This window comes from Durio zibethinus, chromosome 10, assembly GCF_047325235.1.
Source record: "Durio zibethinus cultivar Kanyao isolate XHJ-2024 chromosome 10, ASM4732523v1, whole genome shotgun sequence".
Lineage (NCBI taxonomy): Eukaryota > Viridiplantae > Streptophyta > Magnoliopsida > Malvales > Malvaceae > Durio > Durio zibethinus.
In genome coordinates, this window is record NC_143171.1 from 21,366,693 (window position 1) to 21,384,878 (window position 18,186).

Below are 18,186 nucleotides of genomic sequence, written 5' to 3' on the forward strand. Positions count from 1 at the left end.
GCATACTCAGACATTAATGCACCTGAAAAGCCATTATAAAGAATATCCACATTCGGTCAAAACTTCTGTAAAGGTGCCAAAACGTTCGGGCTTCAACAAAATTAGTTTTAGGCTTTCTCTTCTCAATGGTGACTTGATTATGTCTCTGTAAGCATTTAAACAGCATCAATATAGATCTTTGTAAAGATGAAAGAACCAAATTCAATAATTTATGGCAAGTGTTGCATGTGAAAACCCAAAAGGGATAACCTGAATAGACAATTATGTTCAAGGTCCCTTAAGCAAGACAAAAAGAACTTATGCAGTCACAGGAATCTAAGTTCTCAGGGGAAACAGTGCACAATTCTTTTTTCTTTTTTTCTTTTTTTTTTTTTTGGGGGGGGGGGGGGGGTTGGTTGGGGGTGATGGTACCAAATTATTCAAATCTTAAGTTCTAAAAAAGAATATGAAGAAATTTAACCTAAATATAAATTTTATACAGTCATGAAATGAAGGTGTAGGTTATTTCTGACTTTTATGTCACATATCAATTCTAGTTTTACGTAAATTGAGTCCAGTTTTCTTGGTGCTTACATTGTCTGTGCATACATTGATAGTCTTTTAATTAATAATATCATAAGTTGTATGCTCTCTCTCTCTCTCTCTCTCTCTCTCTCTCTCTCTCTCTCTCTCTCTCTCCCTCATTTTTTTGGGCAATTTATGTTTACCACTGCGTCCAGTATGGCAGTATCTTCACAATCGAAGACTTGAATCAATCCACTGTAAACCTACAGCCTCTCTTTTTGATTGCTGTCTCAGAATCTCAGCAATTACTCTTTTGATTTCCAGCCATTAGTTGCCATCAAAACTCATCAAAATTAACCTTAAATCTCTTATTTTCATAAAATCCAAGCCAACCTCAAGCTGTATAGGCAGATTTGTCATACATATGCCAAGAGTCTAATTCAATAATTTCTCGACCTCTACATGAAAAATAAATGAATAAATAAATCCTAACCCTTAAAAGTGATCCAAATAGTAGATAAACTTAATTCATTATACTTCTGGACCAGAGTAGCAGCAAGAGTTTCCAATAAGCGACATAAATTTTTTTTCCCTATATCAGCAAAGGTGGCAGACATATCTTCTAAAAGACAGCAGGAAGTTTGGAAGGTAGTGAAGGGGAAAAGAGAAAAAAGAGCTTAATGCTAGGAATTGCATGTGCTATTTATAAAATTCTTATATATGTTTTGATTCATTTAGCCTGCTTGTCAAAGCTCCCAAACACAAGGCAGAATAGGAAATCGAAGGGACATGACCTAAATATTTCTCAATATCTAAGAATATTCTAGCTCAAAAAAAAAAAAAAAAAAACAAAAGGCATCCGCTAGCTGAGAATAACGGAGTACAGTTTGTTTGCCTCCCACTAAATGATTATGAGAATAGAAGAAAGTCACTCTAATCGCCTCCTTTAGCCTAATATCAAACACCTGTGGCAGAGGTTTGCATTATTACCAAGCAAACTAACTAAATAGAATCAATGATGTTGGAAGCTCCTCTACTCTTGGGAATAAGTTCTACTGCTAAAACACTGTAGTGAAAACTTAGCAATCGTATTTGTAAAAGCAATTATTCTATATATAAATCCCGGCACTCTGATAAGCCACAATATAGTCATCATCCTGTTAGAATCAGGAGCATTTTGTAAACAATAATGTGCAACTCAACAACAAGTAGAGAAGGCAAAACTTTAAGCGGAGATTCCTTCATGCCTTTAAGTTTCATTCTTTTTATAAGTCTTTGACGATCCTTTCTGGGTAAAGCCATAAAATGGGAGATTTCCTTCAGGTTTCCATCTATTCAATCCACTTGAAGCAAAACCATTCCAGCTACATCCCAGCACTTTCATCTTTCTCTAAATCTATGCACTATCACTAACTTGAAGTGGTTTTATTCTCTTGTAAAGCCACAACAAACTCCTAAATTTTGATCCATAAATTTATGTACTTTTTACCCTAGCCACCTTGAAACACTAGGCCCCTGCAACAGCTGATCTAGCCAAAATATGTTTTCCCCAATTCTCAAGTATTCAATCCAAAACACATCCTAAAATTCCATAGCACATTAGCTGTTCGTTGTCAAAAAAAAAAAAAAAAAAGGGTTCTGTAGCACAGTTGCTGAAGCCTGAAATAAAGGAAATTTCATAAAATGGCAATAAATGTTAGAGTGTTCAATGTTAGCGTTGCAAAATTGGCAAAGTAAAATTATAAAAGAGAAAGTAGTTTACGTGTCTGTTTCATTCATTTTTTTTCTATTTCCCTCAATCCAAGCTCAAAGATTAGCTCTTTCTCTTTACCATATGTTTTCTTCATTTATTTATATGACTTCCTTGTGGTCTTCTTTCTGTTCAGTATTTCTAATTTGAGTAAACTAAATGTCATTTCAATTATAAGATGATTGTTAAACCCACTAGCATTTGTTTTATTGAAAAAGAGATAAAAATATATATTATAAAGGAAAAGAATATCAATGCTCTAACCAAAATCTTTTAATATTGCCAAAAAGAATAGCAAATACATACCACATTTGCAGGTGGCAGCTCATCTGAATGCACAAAAAAATCTGCTTTCAAGTCCATTGGCCACTTCAACTGAAAACACTTTTCAGACCTAGAAAAATGAAGGTTTTATCTATTTATCCAACTTTATTTAGAAAGCATCCTATGTTATCTAAATAACTCACCAGAAGTACTCATTTAGATCATCATAGTTTCTCCATTTTGAGTGGCTTGCCTTGCCTCCTTTGTTTCTCTTGACTTCCTTTAGTTAAATAAAATCAATTTTCAGCTAGAAAGCAGTAAATAAATAGAACAGAAAAGTATGGAGGTGTGACCAAAAAAAATAATTACCTTCCAGAGGACTGCATAGATAGGGGTTATAACATTCCTTAAAAATGCTTCATCATCTGGCACTGCAGTTTGGTATGTGTCCCCACTCACAGGATATACGTTACTAAATAGAACTCCACAGACATCATTTGCCATCTTATAGAAAGAGAGAATAAGATAGATTAAAAATATGCAGAAGCTCTAAATATGCTCAAAGGAAGCTAAAAGAAACGTAATTTAGGAAGCTTCCCTTAGTGGGAGAAGCTAACCACATATCAAGCAGGAGGACAATTCATCACAGTCATATCAGTATGAGACTGTTTTTGTTAATATTCAAGATGTCTGATGTTGATGGTCAGACTAAATTGTTGCTTCACCAATTAAACTAGGTCCAGTATTGTTCTAACAAGGAAAAATGACAGGAAAAAGATGGAAGCGGAAGATATTTTCCTTAACGGTTGTATAGTTACTAAATATTAAATAATTGGTTAGGTCACTAAAGGCATCCAACATAACACCAATTGGCAATAGGTGGAGAGGTCCAAGTCCCAAACTTAATCTACAGACACAACAAAATATGAGGGTAAAACCACTTAACTGTTAACACTTTCCCTTGAGTAGGCCAAATACTAACAACTGAAACAAACAGGTTTAGCACTGACAACAATATGAGGTAAGAAACACTATATAGCAAATCACAACCAGAACAAAAAACAACTTGAGCTCTAATACAGAGTCAAAGTTTAATGGCATTTAACCTAGAACCAGTTGGCTACAATTGCAAAGGTCTGACTTGAATGTCAAATAGGTGTTTCTGGAAATATCATTTGTTTGATCAGAGAATTCCTTTGTTTAAACTATTGTGCACTCAGTTAATCACTTTTTGTCTTCCATAATTAATCTAATCAGATGAGTACCATCTTGTAAGCTAAAAATTTTCACTAGAATGTCTGCATCAGTGTTCATTTCGAATTTCCTTTAAGTGGTTAGTATCAGTTATTTCGTAACTAAAATTGCTAAGTAAGTATGATACGTTTACAGAACTTAACTTTGCTCATGCTACCACAAGGATGACTTTAGGTGAGAACTAATTAGATAAAATACCAGGGGATTAAAGCCAATTACATACAAGAATTAAATAGGAGATGACTTTAAACATTAAAAACAAAAATGAACCAATAAGTAGAAAGAATAATTACAAGTGAAGTGTTTCTAAATTTTATCTTGTTACAGTCCGTAGAATTGTAGGTCAAATTATTGTCTCATCTTGTTCACATGAAACGTAAAAAGATTGCCACCTGGTTTAGTGGGATTTTGGATTTGGAGGGTATTGATAGACAACTTCTATACTAGTCAGCTAAGTTTTGCTCTTTCATATTACTGGGCTAATTAACAAACCAGCACAGTTACTCCATCCTTCTTACTAGTTCCCCACACTGTATCTGAATTTACAATTCTTGATGCATTGGCCATCATCAAATTAATTAGTCAGACAGATGAGTAAAAATGGCATAAATAAAACTGATTATTAATTATAACATTTGATAGATTATGCTACCAATCTTATTCCAAGAATAAGTTAACAAGAACTTAAAGATGAGCAGCAATAAGGATACCATGATTCTTAATGATAATAAGTTGATAAGATCAAGGAAAAAACCATTACATCCAGTTTGGCTTACTTAATATAAGAGAGAAAATGAGGTAGGAATAAATGAAAAACCAGCACCATCTACAAATAATAAATTTCAATCACAATGATGCTTCATTAAAATGTAAAGAGAAAAACATACATTATGGAATATGTAGCAAATGCATTCAGGCATGAATCGGATATTTGAAGCTTCACCCCAGATAAGAAGATAAAGCGAAATATAGATAAGCTTCAGCTGTTGTCTATCATAACCTTGTTCAAACCTGCAAAGTTAAAATAATTAATGCACCATATGTAAAATCTAGGTGTTCAACTTGTTCTATAACAGAGGAAATTGGTTTGAGTTTTGCTTATTACAGTTACGTAGCTGATGATCTGCAATAACAAATTGACTAACCTCAACTGTGGCTCAACACGCAAATAGTTGCACCATGAACGATAATTTTTGAAAATCTTATCCACCAACCTCTGTATAGTGTGACCATTCAGCTGTAGTAAACTTCTAGTCAGTCTTGAACAATGATGACACAAAGATGAAACTTTAAGTCCGCTATTAAAGTAGAAGAGTCAAAATAAGTATAAAGAAGCTCGATGGAATAAAGATTTACCTCCCTGTAATCTTCAAAGTTCTCTTTTTTCCTTGCATCAATATTGGCAAGCAATAATATCAAATGCTCTCTTTGATTTGCTACATTTCCCTTCTTCAAATTCCAAAAAAAAAAAAAAAAAATTATAAATGATATTAGTCAGAGATACTGATTTTTCATGAACACATATGATATATAAAGATTATAGCTAAACAACTTGAAAGAAAGAATCTTTGCTTAAATTTTCTCTGAACCTATGGAGCCAACCCGTTACCAAGAGTTGGATGCATAAAACTGATTGAACTATATAGTATTGTGATGCATTCCTAACTATGATCATTGGAAGTTTGTTCCAAATTTTCATAATGGATCAGAGAAGGCTTTGGAAAAATATTATAGCATTAGAAATTCTAGGACATATCCTGCCAATGTATTCTATTGATAGACTAAATTATACAGGAAAAGTTGTTCAAATCTCAACAAATGTTGGTTAAGCACATAACAATGGGCCAAACTCTACAACAATAGGGTTCAAGGCCTTATTAGTTTTCTTAAAATCCATTGTGAAAGAATTTTTATAAGATGCCATGGCTTTAACAAACATAGAAGAAATAAAAGAAATGAAAACTCTTTTCTTTGACACGTTAAGTTTCCATGATTTTCATTATATTACCAGAAGGTTTATCAAAAGGAAAACAATGAAACCTAGGTGCAAATTGTTCACAGGAAGTTTGGACCATTCAATGTTGCAGTTTCTAGTTTTTGTTCCCCCAATCTCATGATTATAACTACTTTCAATCACCTTCATAAAGCTCAATACTTTCATCCTAAAAAGTTCTAAATAAATGAAAAATAAAATCTGAGGGATGTGATGGCCAGGTGGAAATAGCAAACCCTTCTTGGGAGATCCAAATAGAAGTCTGATTCTTTTTAGACATAAAAGGTGTATAGGTTCAACATACACAGCCAGCTTCACAAGTGGCTTGGAACCAGTGGCACATAAAGTTGTGTAAAATAAGTGCAATATATTTAGTAATTCAAGGTATTACCTGAAATCCAAAGAAGGAAGAAAGCCAATCAAGTATGTCATTTACTGGTTTAACCCTCTCTTGAGGGATGTCTTCAGGAGCATTGGATGTCATATGAACTCTGGGCATAGGAAGACCTTCCACATTTCGTATAGCACGAAGTGCTGCTTTAATCTGCAGTGTTAGTGGGAGAACATTACCATGGTGAATTTAGACTATAAAAAGATGATCCGTATGAGCAAGTAAAATAACATTATTCATTATGCACATATACAACCTCAGGAAGTTCCATAATAGCTGGTTTAACCCCAACAGCATACAATGGAAGAATGTTATAGTGCTCAAATTGCTCCTTTTTCTTCTCAACTTCTTTAGCATATCTCTCAGTCTGGAATAACAAAAAAACTTAGAAGTAAACCTTTTGAGTATATTTCACACGAAACATTCCCCTCAAAAAATTGTACAAGAACACAAAATATACAAATCAAACCTCATCATCAACTCTTGCAGCCGGTACCACTGTCCTTAGCGCATCATACAACACTGAAGCAATCTGATAAATTTTAGCCATATCCTCCCTTCAAGAGCAAGCGCGAAAAAAAAAAAAGACTAAGACAAAATGCACAACATGCCTAGATAAAACGGCATTTTGAAGTGGAAATAATAATCTCACGGTTTCTTTGTATGTTGGCCATCTGCAATGTTTTTCAAATAAAACTGCTGATAATACATCTGAATTTCTCTTGGATCATTTTTTGCAAGTATAGGTTTTGTCTCTTCTTCGTCCTGAACAAAAAATTTTATTTGCTCTTAATTTTGGAATTTCTTAAAAGGAATAAGATTTTAATGTATACAATGAACTCTAAAATTTCTAAAGAATATGTCCCCAAGGGAACCCCTCAACAGTTACAACACAATACTCCATCTTGGAAGTCTCTGAGTTTGAATCTTGAGATGGGCGCAATGGGATTTATGAAATGCATGTGGGAGAGGGTTATTTGCCATTATGTAGCCCAATATCACATGTAAAAAAGGAAGAATCTAAAGAATAGATTAGAAATTTTAGCCAACAAATTCATGAAAGTCACTCAAACAGCAAAACAAATAATTAGTACCAGTAAAATTATGCCATAATAACTTTATCATTTGAAACAAATGATGATGTAAAAATTATCTCTAAATTTATATTAAAAGTTATTTGGAGAAACAGTTAAAGATGACAAATGATATGGATTCATAAGACATCCACATAAAAGTTCCCCAAGAAAGTGATGCAAAATCTTATTAATTGAATACTCTACCCATATCATCTTCTTTCTCCTTTAGGAAATAACCTTTATGAAATAAGTCATACTTTAATTATATATTGAATGCTCACTGGTGATGCAGAGAAGAAAAGGTAGAAGAAATATTCAGCTTGTATATTAAAATTTCGGGAGAAACATCTAAGTTGAGTAGAATATATTATTATCAGGGAGATAGTCCCCTCAACTTGATTCATGGAGGTTCATTACTTTTGCTCCTTAATTGCTAGAGCATTTAGATAAAAGATGTAGTGTTATTATTTCTTGTTTCACTCAGTTTTCTACAGCAAAAGGGGCTTACAGATCAGTTTACTGTTTTAACAAGTATCCAAGAAAATTATTAAACTATTAAAGCCAGAAATAAGTGTTAAAAGTCTACCTTCTCAAGTCTATGCAACAGATAAGTCTTAAACTGGCGAACACCACGTCCACTTGATGTTGGATCCATTTTGTGAGCCTTCTCAAATGCATGGAAACGGCCTAATTGAACGAAAACATATACAAGGATCACGATATTGAACATATAGCTACCAACATGATCACTATGGATATTACCATTTACAATTTTGTCTTTGAACAATAATAATTCTACAAAACTGAAAGATGGAAACATTAATTTTAAGCCAACTGAAGCACTTATTATTACTGATTACATAACAAGTTATTGTTCTATGTGACACACGGTGTATCAATTAGAAATCCAAAATGGAAAATGAAAAAAAAAAAAAGCAAGAAAGAAAGAAAGAAGAAAGAAGTAGGGAAAGAGAATGAATTACATAGATAAGCGACTCTGGCGTTATCCTTTTGGATTTCATTGGCGACACGGAGAATAGGGACAATGGAAGCCAAGCTGGAAGGGACCAGCTCACTATCTGCTGTGGTGTTATCCTCATTGCGAATTTCCACCATCATAGTTTGAGCCCGAGTCATCCTCTTTGAAGGGGTCCGAGGCAGATCGGCCTTCGTCCCCATCGAGCTCGCCATGAACCTGAACCAATAACTTCTTCTTCTTCTTCAATACCAACGTTGTGTTTTTCTGGGCTTTTTTCCTTTGGTTTTTGGGTAATGGCAGTAGCAGTAACAGTAATGGTAGAGCAAACCAATTAGGCATCATCATTTTTTCTTTGCTGCAGTATCATTCCCTTTTATCTGTGGGAGAAAAAAGAGATGCTTTGACTGAAGGGTGGGGCAAAGGCAAAGAAAAAGGCAAAGGTAAAGGCAAAGGCAAAGAAGTTGCCCTGAAAAGAAGAAAATAAAGCCAATTCTGAGAAATTTAAAGATAATAGGTGCTTTTGCTTTTTGGGAGATTGCTTTGGTTTGTTTATATCTTTTCCCTCTTTCTTTTCTATTATTAAGAAATGGAAGATTTGCTTTTTGTTGGGAAAGAATGAGCATATGGCGGCCATTGGGATTGCACCTTAGAGGCGGGAATCACAGATTATAAATCTAAGTGATTATCCTGTCCCTCTTACAGCTTGAAACGTGATCACTTTTCAAGCACAGATACGAATACATTTACTTTTGCTCACGTGCTACCCCGCGAAAGAGAAGCCAAACTCTTGTAGGGAAAGATAAAACGGGCTACGAGTCATGGGTCATGAATAGGATCATGATCGGGTATATAATATTATGAATTATTTTAATATAAGATTATGATTAGATAGAAGTGTCAAAAATAAATAAATTTTATGTGTTAAAAAAAATATATCTTTATTTCAAATATTATAATAATTTTTAATAGCATAATTATAAAAGTTTTTAAGCTCTTAAGAGGGGATGAGTAATCAATGAATTATTGGATTGTCTTATTATTTAAGGTATATATTAGATCACTCATTTAAGATTGTCCATTTTATTCCAACAATAGTGGGACACTCAATGCTTTTTTTTGTATTCATTGTAACTTTTTCAATATTAATAAAATATTTTTTCTTTTAAGGGCATCAAGAGTCAATTTAGTATGCATTCAATACTTCTCGATATTTTGTTGTCAATCATTAAGATTAACTGTGGCTTACTTTTTGTTTGTTCAAATTTTAAACTATCTTGGTTGATTTGTGCAGAAGTATATATCCATCACTGCACAGACTATTACTTTATCGAGAGAAAGTCTAGTTAATAACACATGATATCAAAACACGATTAATAAGCGCTAGAGGGTTTGACAAAAATGGTTAGAACAAGTGGTGAGTCATATAACCGACAGAGGATTGAGGTGCTTAAGGCTATGGTGGCAACCTAAAAAGTTTATATAGTAACCCAAGATCGATTGAGGGAGATCCAGGCAGCCAAACGAAAGCTATTTGATACTCTAAATGTCTTGGGTGATGAGACGAGAAATGTCATGAGCATTCTTCAAAGAGAGTTCGACAAGCTCAAGGCTTAAGTCAATATGCTACAAATGACTGTAACGAGATCAAATTCTAGCTCAATAAAGAAGGGAAAAAGGACCAATGTGTCGAAACCTTGATGTTATAAAGGGACAAAAGATGCCAAGGAGTTTGAAAATTTTTTGTTTAACATAGAATAATACTTTCGAGCCATGCACAAAAAATCAAAAGAATATAAGGTTGCAATGGCTTTAATGTATCTTTCCAAGGATGCCAAGCGATTACAGAGTTTAAAAATTGTGAATGATAAGTGCCCTATTAAAACTTGAGAAGATATTAAACAATAGTTGCAAAATCAATTCTTTCTTGAGAATGTGGAGTATGTGACCTAAAAGAAGTTTTGAGAATTGGTGTGAAAGTTTGTAAAGAAATTTTCTACCTTGATGCTAAATATTAAGGACATGTCCGAAAAGGATAAGATATTTTATTTTCTTGAGGGCCTCAAGCCTTGTGCCAGAATAGAATTATAAAGACAAAAAATGCAAAATGTTGCCATTACTATGGCTGTCAGCAAATGTCTTAATGACTACAATGATGGCCCTCAAAGCAAAAAAACCCTTAATTAAGTGGTAGTAACTCTAATTTTAAGAATGGGGAAAGATGGTCCGATTTGATAAACCATCAAGTGGAGGAACGGATAAAAGACTTTCTTGTAGAAACACCCTCTAAACTAAGACAAACAATGCATCGAACTTAAAGCCCATATAACCATTAACTTGCTTCTTATGTCAGGGAAAGCACTGGGTGGCTAAATGCTCACACAGAAGTGCCTTTAATACTTTAAGAGCCTTTTCACAAGAATCATCCCAAATGCCCCAAAGCATTGAAGAAGTCAAGGAAAAGCCCTCAAAGATAGGTTCTATAAGGTTTTTCAATGCCTTTTAATATCAACTGAGCATAATAAAGAAAAAGCCAAAGTGGGGCCTCATGTATGTGAAAATGGTGCTCAATGGTATGACAATAAAGGCCATGGTAGACACGAGTGCAACTGATACTTTCACCGCACCCAAAAAAGCAAAAAAGTGTGGTCTTAAAGTTGCCAATAACTATGGGCAAATGAAAGCAGTGAACTACCAACTTTTGTAATCAGTAAAAGCTCTAAGAATGTGACGACCCAGCTTAAGCCATAGGAATGAAGCATAAACTTCATTATTTCCCCAATAGACAACTTTGATGTTGTCTTAGGATTTGACTATATGATGATGGTTTAGGCGATCCCCATATCCACTGCCAATTGCTTGTTGTTCTTAAAGGAATGCTTATGTGTGGTGCTTGCCACAATCCTCTTTAGAAATAGGAAGAAAGTAGTGCTTAATGGCAAAACAACAAAGGCCATGGTAGATATAGGTGTAATCGATACCTTCATCACACCTAAAGAAGCAAAAAAGTGTGGTATTGAGGTTACTAACGACCGTGGGCAAATGAAAGTGGTGAACTACTAACCTTTACAATCAGTGAAAGCTCCACGAATGTGATGACCAAGCTTGAGCCATGGGAAAAAGGCATAAACTTCACTATTTTTCCAATGGATGACTTTGATGTTGTCTTAAGATTTGACTTTATAATGGGGGTTTAGGCGATCCCTATACCCACTACCAGTTGCTTATTGTTCTTAAGGGAATGCTTGTGTGTGGTGTTTACTACAATCCTCTTTAAGAGTGGGAAGAAAATAATATCAGTGCTTTAGTTAATAAAGGAATGAAAAGATGATAGCCCTTTTGCAAGGCTATGCCAATTTATAAAGATGGGTTAGACTTAGAACTAGGGCTCGATCGGGTGAAAAAAATGTTGGAAGAGTTTGAAAGTGTAATGCTAGAGCAGTTGCCTAAGGTTCTACCTCATCAATAAGTAGTAAACCATGCAATTGAACTTGTCCCAAGAATTTAACCTTCGATTAAATGTCTACATCGAATAGTTCCACCAAATTTGGCTAATAAAAGAAAGCAATTAGATGAACTATTATAAGCAGGATTCATCATGCCATCAAAAGTACTTTTTAAGGTACTAGGTTGTTCTAGAGAAAACATGATAGGAGTTTTTATTTGTCTGTGGATTACATGGCCCTAAAAAAATTACTATAAGGAACAAGTATTTGATCCCTCTTATCATAGATTTATTTGATTAATTGAGCTATGCCAAGTATTTCATCAAACTTGATCTTAGGTCTGGTTACCATCAAGTCAGAATTGTGGAGGGAAATGAGTCAAAAATCACCTGTATAACGTTGTATGGTGCATTTAGGTTTTCTGTTATGCCTTTTATACTAACCAATGACCATACCATGTTTTGTATTTTAATGAACCAAGTATTTCATGATTACCTAACAAGTTAATAGTGCTATACTTGGATGACATAGTGGTCTATAATCCTACCTTAGAGGAACGTGAAGAGCATTTACACCCAGTGTTCCAAAGGTTTCGAGAAAACTAGTTGTATGTGAAAAGAGAGAAGTGTGCATTTGCACAAACACATCTACATTTCTTGGGCCATATTGTTGAATAGAGCTACATTTGAATGGACTTAAAGAAAGTCAAGGCCATCAAAGAATGGGTAACGCTAAAGAATGTTACTAAGCTTCATTCATTTTTAAAACTAACCAACTATTATAAGAAATTTATGGAATGGTATTTTTATAGAATAATAGCCCTTATCGAGTTACTGAAAAAATGGCATAAATGGTGTTGAACAAGTAAATGTCAAGAAACATTTGAAGGCTTAAAGGAAACCATGATAAAAGATCTTGTCTTGGCTCTTCCCAACATTGGAAAGCTTTTTAAAGTTCAAACAGATGAATTAGATTTTATTATTTGGGGAGTACTTTTGCAAGAGCAACACCTAAATAGTGTTTGAGAGTATAAAGTTAAGTGAGGCAAAAAAGAAGTATATGGCTCAGGAGAAAGAGCTTTTAGCAATAATCCATTGTTTAAGAACATGACAGCACTACTTACTGGGTTCCCAATTTATTGTTAAGACTGACAACACATACGCTAATCATTTTCTCACCCAACCAAGACTCACGACCAAGCAAGGTAGATGGCAAAAATTTCTTGCTAAGTTTGATTTTTGCTTTGAGCATAAAACTAAAGGAACCAACCAAATGTTGGATGTATTAAGTAAATGGGTAGAATTGGTAGCTTTTAAGAAAATTAGACAAGTCATTCTGGTTGGTAATGCACTTTGATTTTAATAATATAAAGCTATTATCGACCTTATATACAGCAAAATATGATGGATTATACAAAAACTTACTTTATTTGCCAATAGGATAAAGTGGATAAGAAAAGACCAGTATGCATACTTGAACTATTGCTTGTACCTATGAGACCTTAGGAAAGTATTTCTCTTGATTTCATATTAGACCTCCCTAAAATGGGTGAATTGAATCTATTTTAGTGGTGATTGACTATTTCTCAAAGTATGCCACATTCATCCTAACCCAAAAGTATTACATAGCAAAAGATATGACTCGCCTAATATTTAAACATGTTATCAAGTATTAAGGTATTCCACAAAGTATGGTCAGTGACAAAGACCTAAGATTCACTGGTTCATTTTGGAGAAAACTTTTAAAATTTTAGAATCTCAGCTCAATATCTTTTTGAGTTATCACTCGCAAACCAATGATTAGATTGAATGATTTAATAGGCAACTAGAGGAGTACTTAAGACATTTTGTTCAAGCTAATCAAAAGAAATGGCCTTCATTATTAGATGTAACTTAATTTTGTATTAATGCCAACAAGTGTTCTTCCATGAACAAGAGCCTTTTTGAAATAGTCATCGGGCAACAATCGAGGTTGCCCCATACCTTCCTTAGGTCATATCGAGAGAAAATCCATAAGCTTTCAATCTTACCAAGGAAGACATAACACAAAAATTGCACAAGCATACTTAGATAAGGCATCAAAGTGTATGAAGAAATTAGTAGATAAGGGTTGAAGGGCAAAGTAGTTCAAAGTTGGTGACTTGGTGCTTGTCGGACTAGTGTTCAAGCAAACCAGGTTCTTATGAAAACGGGATTGTAGGTTGGTGTGCAAGTATAAGGGTCCAATGAAAATCCTTTCTAAAATAAGGAATTACCTCTTACAAAATTGACCCTCCAAAATGAATGAAGATGCATTCAGTATTTCATGTGAGCAATTTAAAACCTTATTATGCAAATCCCACAAATGCAAGTCATGGTGAAAAAGCCAGGGCTATTATCATCATAAAGTCACCATTAGAACATCAAGTTTAAAAGATTTTGGATGATATAGTAATTTAATAGTATCGAAGACCAGTCCATAAGTATCTAGTCAAGTACGATGGCTTAGGATCAGAAGAGATCAACTAAGAGAGAGACCATGACCTCCGAGCCTTCAAGCAAAAAATTGAAAAATTTCAGACTAACAAGTCAACGAAGATGTCAGTAGATTTAATAGGAAAGGATGTCATAAACCAATCTTATATAAGGTTATGATTGGGCATAGAATTTCATGAGCCACCCTTGTATAGGGTCATGATCGGTAGAGGTGTCAACGGAGAAGATAGATCTCATGTGCTAGGAAAAAAATTTTCTATTTTAAATATTGTAATGATTCTTGATAGCATAACTATAAAAGTTCTTAAACTCTTTAGAAAGGGTAAGCAGTTGACAAATTATTAAGCTATTTCATCGATTAAGGTACAACCTAGATCACCCATCTAGGGCTGTCCCTCTAGCCCCGAGGTTGAGGTGACACTCGAAGTTATTTTTATATCATTGTAACTTTTATGATATTAATAAAACAATTTTTCTTTCAGGGCCACCAAGGGTTAACCTGGTGTACACCTAATACCCCTTGATATTTCATTGCCTATCTTTAAGGTTAACTTTGGCTTACTTGTTGTTTGTTCAAATTTCAAAGTATCTTGGTTGACTTGCGTAAAAAAGTCCATTCAAATGTCACACGAGCAATTGCTTTATCGAAAGAAAGCTTAGTCCATAACATTAGGCTTACTCCAACCCAACCCAATCTCCAATTTCCAAATAATAAAAAAAAATCCACTTTTATTGAGTAGGGATGAATGAAAACGGTTGAATTTGAGAATTTTGCCATCCCTAAATAAAAATGCTTAATTGAAAATTGGATTTTGAATTTTGGATTTTAAGTTTTGGATGTTCTATCCCATCCTATTTAACCTCAATCCTTATGCATAAAAATACCATGATTTCGATAACTAATATTCCTCTACACCAAAGGTATGAATTCATTCTATTCTGGATCCATTTAAATCCAAATGCTTATTGGAGTGTTTTTTTTTTTTTTTTTTCATTTTTAACAATAAAAGAGATTAATTAATTGGATGAATATAAAAATAAAATCTCAATATTAATAACCGAAAAAATTCATCTAACTTAAAACATCGTAATAGTTTAAATCCCCTTATTCCCAAACCCAAAAAACCCTTTTGCTATTTATTTATTTTGTCATACCCTTTTTTGTTAGCGGTTCAAAGTTTCTTGTCTTTCTCATTCATCTCATTCTTTTTTTTTTTTTTTTCAGCTTTATCAATAGGACAATTGATTGCCCCCTACCAGGCAGTCAACTGTTCTATTAAAAAATAACACGTACAAATAAAAAATAAGCTTAGAGAATTGAATTGTCTTCCAACAAGCATTGATAATGGCATTTGACTACCCAAATAAAAAAAGTGCCTAGTGGCACCATTCCGTGCCTTCCCTTGCATCAAAAACCAACCTGAAACAATCTACTTCTATTCGATGGAAGACTTTTTAATACCGTGAACACTAAGCAACATCATGAACACTTATGGTATTATAACTTGACAGGCACAAGGATTATGAAACAAAATAGTTTTCGCTTGATAAATGAACCAATATGATTCGCTACACGTAAATACAAAAGTTTGTTGAAAAATTGGACTCCAAATTCCTTCATCCATCTTTGTACATGGCCAATATGATGTCTCATTCTAAACAAGGACAAATGAATATTTGATGTCTGATATAAATCATCTAGGTGAGGCCTTGTCTTTCCTACCAGCAAGAATAATAGAAATTTGAAGTCCTCTGCTAAATGCTTGATTGAAGAGGATGCGGGTTTGGAATTCAGCCACAAAAGGGAGCCATGACAAAATGGCTATGGGCGTGAAAAGCAGCAATGCCATGATGTAGTCATATACTCTGGCCATTTCTTTTATTGACTTCCACATTAGCCCCTCCAACCAAGGCCTGCATGCTTGCCCAATCTTGGAAGGACAAATAAATGAAAATTGTTAGCACATCACTGTATGAGATATTCGGAAGTGTTCCACAGTTATTTATTACATTCATACCATTTGTGATTTTTTAGTCAGAATTTCCACTTTTTAATCGGACCAAATGGCATTTACCTTTTTGTGCTTCATCTCTATACAGTATTAGAGATATGACAACAAACACTATGGGAAAATATTGGAACATGGAAATGAAAATACAAGAGATGACATTACTCCCATAATTTGATAAAGCTTGAAACTTACAAGAAGAAGGGCCCACCCAGTTGGCAAGAAGGCAATGACGGCAGCCAATAAATCCGATATAGTGAGGCCATATGCTTTGGATAAGACAATAATTATTCCCAAGGTGGCAAGAAAAAGAAATGCTTTGAGCATCCTGAATGCTATCTGAAGTTCGATACCAAGTATTTGTCTACCCACTGATACAATCTGCAGCAACAAGAGGGTTGAATCAAGCAAAAAACCAAATCAATCTGTCTTGGTAACAGTACAGGAAACGAAGAAAATAATATCTTATTTATCCGTTATTTTTTACCCAAAGAACATATAAAGATGGATTAAAAATAACATAATAAAGAGCAAATATATAGCTGCATGCAAAAACTCATGCATAACGTATACATATATGATTGTGCCCCTCTCCAGCTACAAACTATTGTTTCACTGCATACCTTTGACAATAACAAAGCTGCTGCCATAACACCCCAAGAGAGTCCATAAACCTGAAATATTATAGGTTAAAATCTTATGGTAGTAGACCTGTTTGTTACAAAATCAGAGAGAGGATGGTCCTGTAACCTAACTGATCATTAATAGGGCAAGAAAAAAAATTTATACTAGTGAAAATAGCAAATTATACCAGCCAACTCCTACTGTGATGAGCTATATCAAGGTGGTAGACAATCCCATATTGATAGACAAAGAAGCGAAGTGCAAGAATAATCTCAAGCACCCTTCCTCGTATATTTGTGTGTCTAAGGTGCTTTTGTTCTCCATCCCACCATGATTCCCAACTTTTTTCAGGCTGGATACCAATACCTCCGCGAATTCCCATCCACCGCTTCCAGTCAGTCCAATCTTCAACTGTCTTTTGCCAGTCAAAACCAGAAGGGTTAAAGACGAAGGGAGCAAATAACCAGGATCCAACCAGGAACCAGATTGAGCAGGTGATAAACAAATAAAGATTTGAACTGCGATATGATTCCCCATAAACTTCATACAAGACCAGTAGTATACCAAGTTCAAACCCTTTCACAAAGTGACTCCGTGAGTACAATCTATAGTTTTCAGCAAACTTGGCATGAAAAACAACAAATTCACGTCCAGTAGCTCGATATTTAGAACCTCCATGCAAGATTGTTCTCCCGAAATAATGTGCTTTTGTTCCAAGCTGAAATGTGAAGAACACAGAGGCTAGCTGCAGCTGCATGATGATAAAGTCAGCCAGAGCAGTTCGGAACCCTTTCTCTAGGCTAATTTCCATAAGAATAGGCAGGACCAATAACAAGCCCATTTGAAAGACCGACTGAGGAATTAAAGCTGCTTCTAGGGACTGGTTCTGATTTATAATTGAATTCTCTAGAATTTCTTTTTCCATTCCACTCATAACCAAATACAAACGTCCGTAGAGGAATAAATATACCGTAAGCACAGTAACCTGAAATAATTTAATGCCAAAACAGAGCAATACGTGTTTATTCCCTTTTCAAAGAGTGTAGGAGTTGTGACAAGAAAAATAAAGGTCAAATAACATGAACAAGCCTTGTGGCCTGATGTTGTGCTTTATCTTCGCTAAAAATAATAGATTTTATTAGTTTTTGAGTAATAAGTTATATAACGAGTATGAATGGAGTGAAGTACTAAAAAAAAAAAAAAGAGTATGAATGGAGTGAGGTAACTTATGAAATGACTAAACCATTAAGCATGCAAATAAGTACTGCTTCACAACTGAGGAAACCTGTGGGAATGCACTTATTTACAGTTGGTTGTAATCTTGTAATCTGTATATTTATATTTGTATCTCTAGAATTAAGAATCTGTATCCTTAGAATTAAGGACAGAAAATTAGGTTAAACAATCCCTCAAGGATCAATTTTA

At 34.3% G+C, this 18,186-nt stretch overlaps 2 protein-coding genes across 7 annotated transcripts in view; both read right to left on the minus strand.

Moving 5' to 3' along the window:
- Positions 1–8,559, minus strand: part of LOC111292749 (callose synthase 7-like) — a 44,481-nt gene extending 35,922 nt beyond the window's left edge. For 4 of the 5 annotated variants that reach the window (XR_016345816.1, XR_016345815.1, XM_022885282.2 and 1 more), the window contains exons 1-13: positions 8,216–8,556; positions 7,819–7,919; positions 6,809–6,921; positions 6,626–6,713; positions 6,413–6,523; positions 6,157–6,309; positions 5,129–5,221; positions 4,918–5,009; positions 4,660–4,783; positions 2,888–3,022; positions 2,722–2,798; positions 2,561–2,648; positions 23–145 (exon numbers count right to left, since the gene is read on the minus strand). Coding sequence is in view for 3 of the 5 variants with exons in the window: in XM_022885282.2 (XP_022741017.2) it covers positions 23–145; positions 2,561–2,648; positions 2,722–2,798; positions 2,888–3,022; positions 4,660–4,783; positions 4,918–5,009; positions 5,129–5,221; positions 6,157–6,309; positions 6,413–6,523; positions 6,626–6,713; positions 6,809–6,921; positions 7,819–7,919; positions 8,216–8,423 (1,506 nt within the window). In the remaining 2 variants the exon portion in view is untranslated. Of the gene's footprint in view, positions 1–22; positions 146–2,560; positions 2,649–2,721; positions 2,799–2,887; positions 3,023–4,659; positions 4,784–4,917; positions 5,010–5,128; positions 5,222–6,156; positions 6,310–6,412; positions 6,524–6,625; positions 6,714–6,808; positions 6,922–7,818; positions 7,920–8,215 lie in introns of all 5 variants that reach the window. The other variant, XM_089766912.1, reaches the window with a different exon arrangement.
- Positions 8,560–15,453: 6,894 nt separating this feature from the next.
- The window catches only part of LOC111293110 (callose synthase 7-like), a 37,197-nt gene continuing 34,464 nt past the window's right edge, over positions 15,454–18,186 (minus strand). For both annotated transcript variants that reach the window (XM_089766914.1, XM_022885849.2), the window contains 4 exons: positions 16,949–17,746; positions 16,761–16,811; positions 16,333–16,518; positions 15,454–16,059 (listed from right to left, as the gene is read on the minus strand). In XM_089766914.1, coding sequence (XP_089623040.1) covers positions 15,823–16,059; positions 16,333–16,518; positions 16,761–16,811; positions 16,949–17,746 — 1,272 coding nt within the window. In that variant the 3' untranslated portion in view covers positions 15,454–15,822. The remainder of the gene's footprint in view (positions 16,060–16,332; positions 16,519–16,760; positions 16,812–16,948; positions 17,747–18,186) is intronic.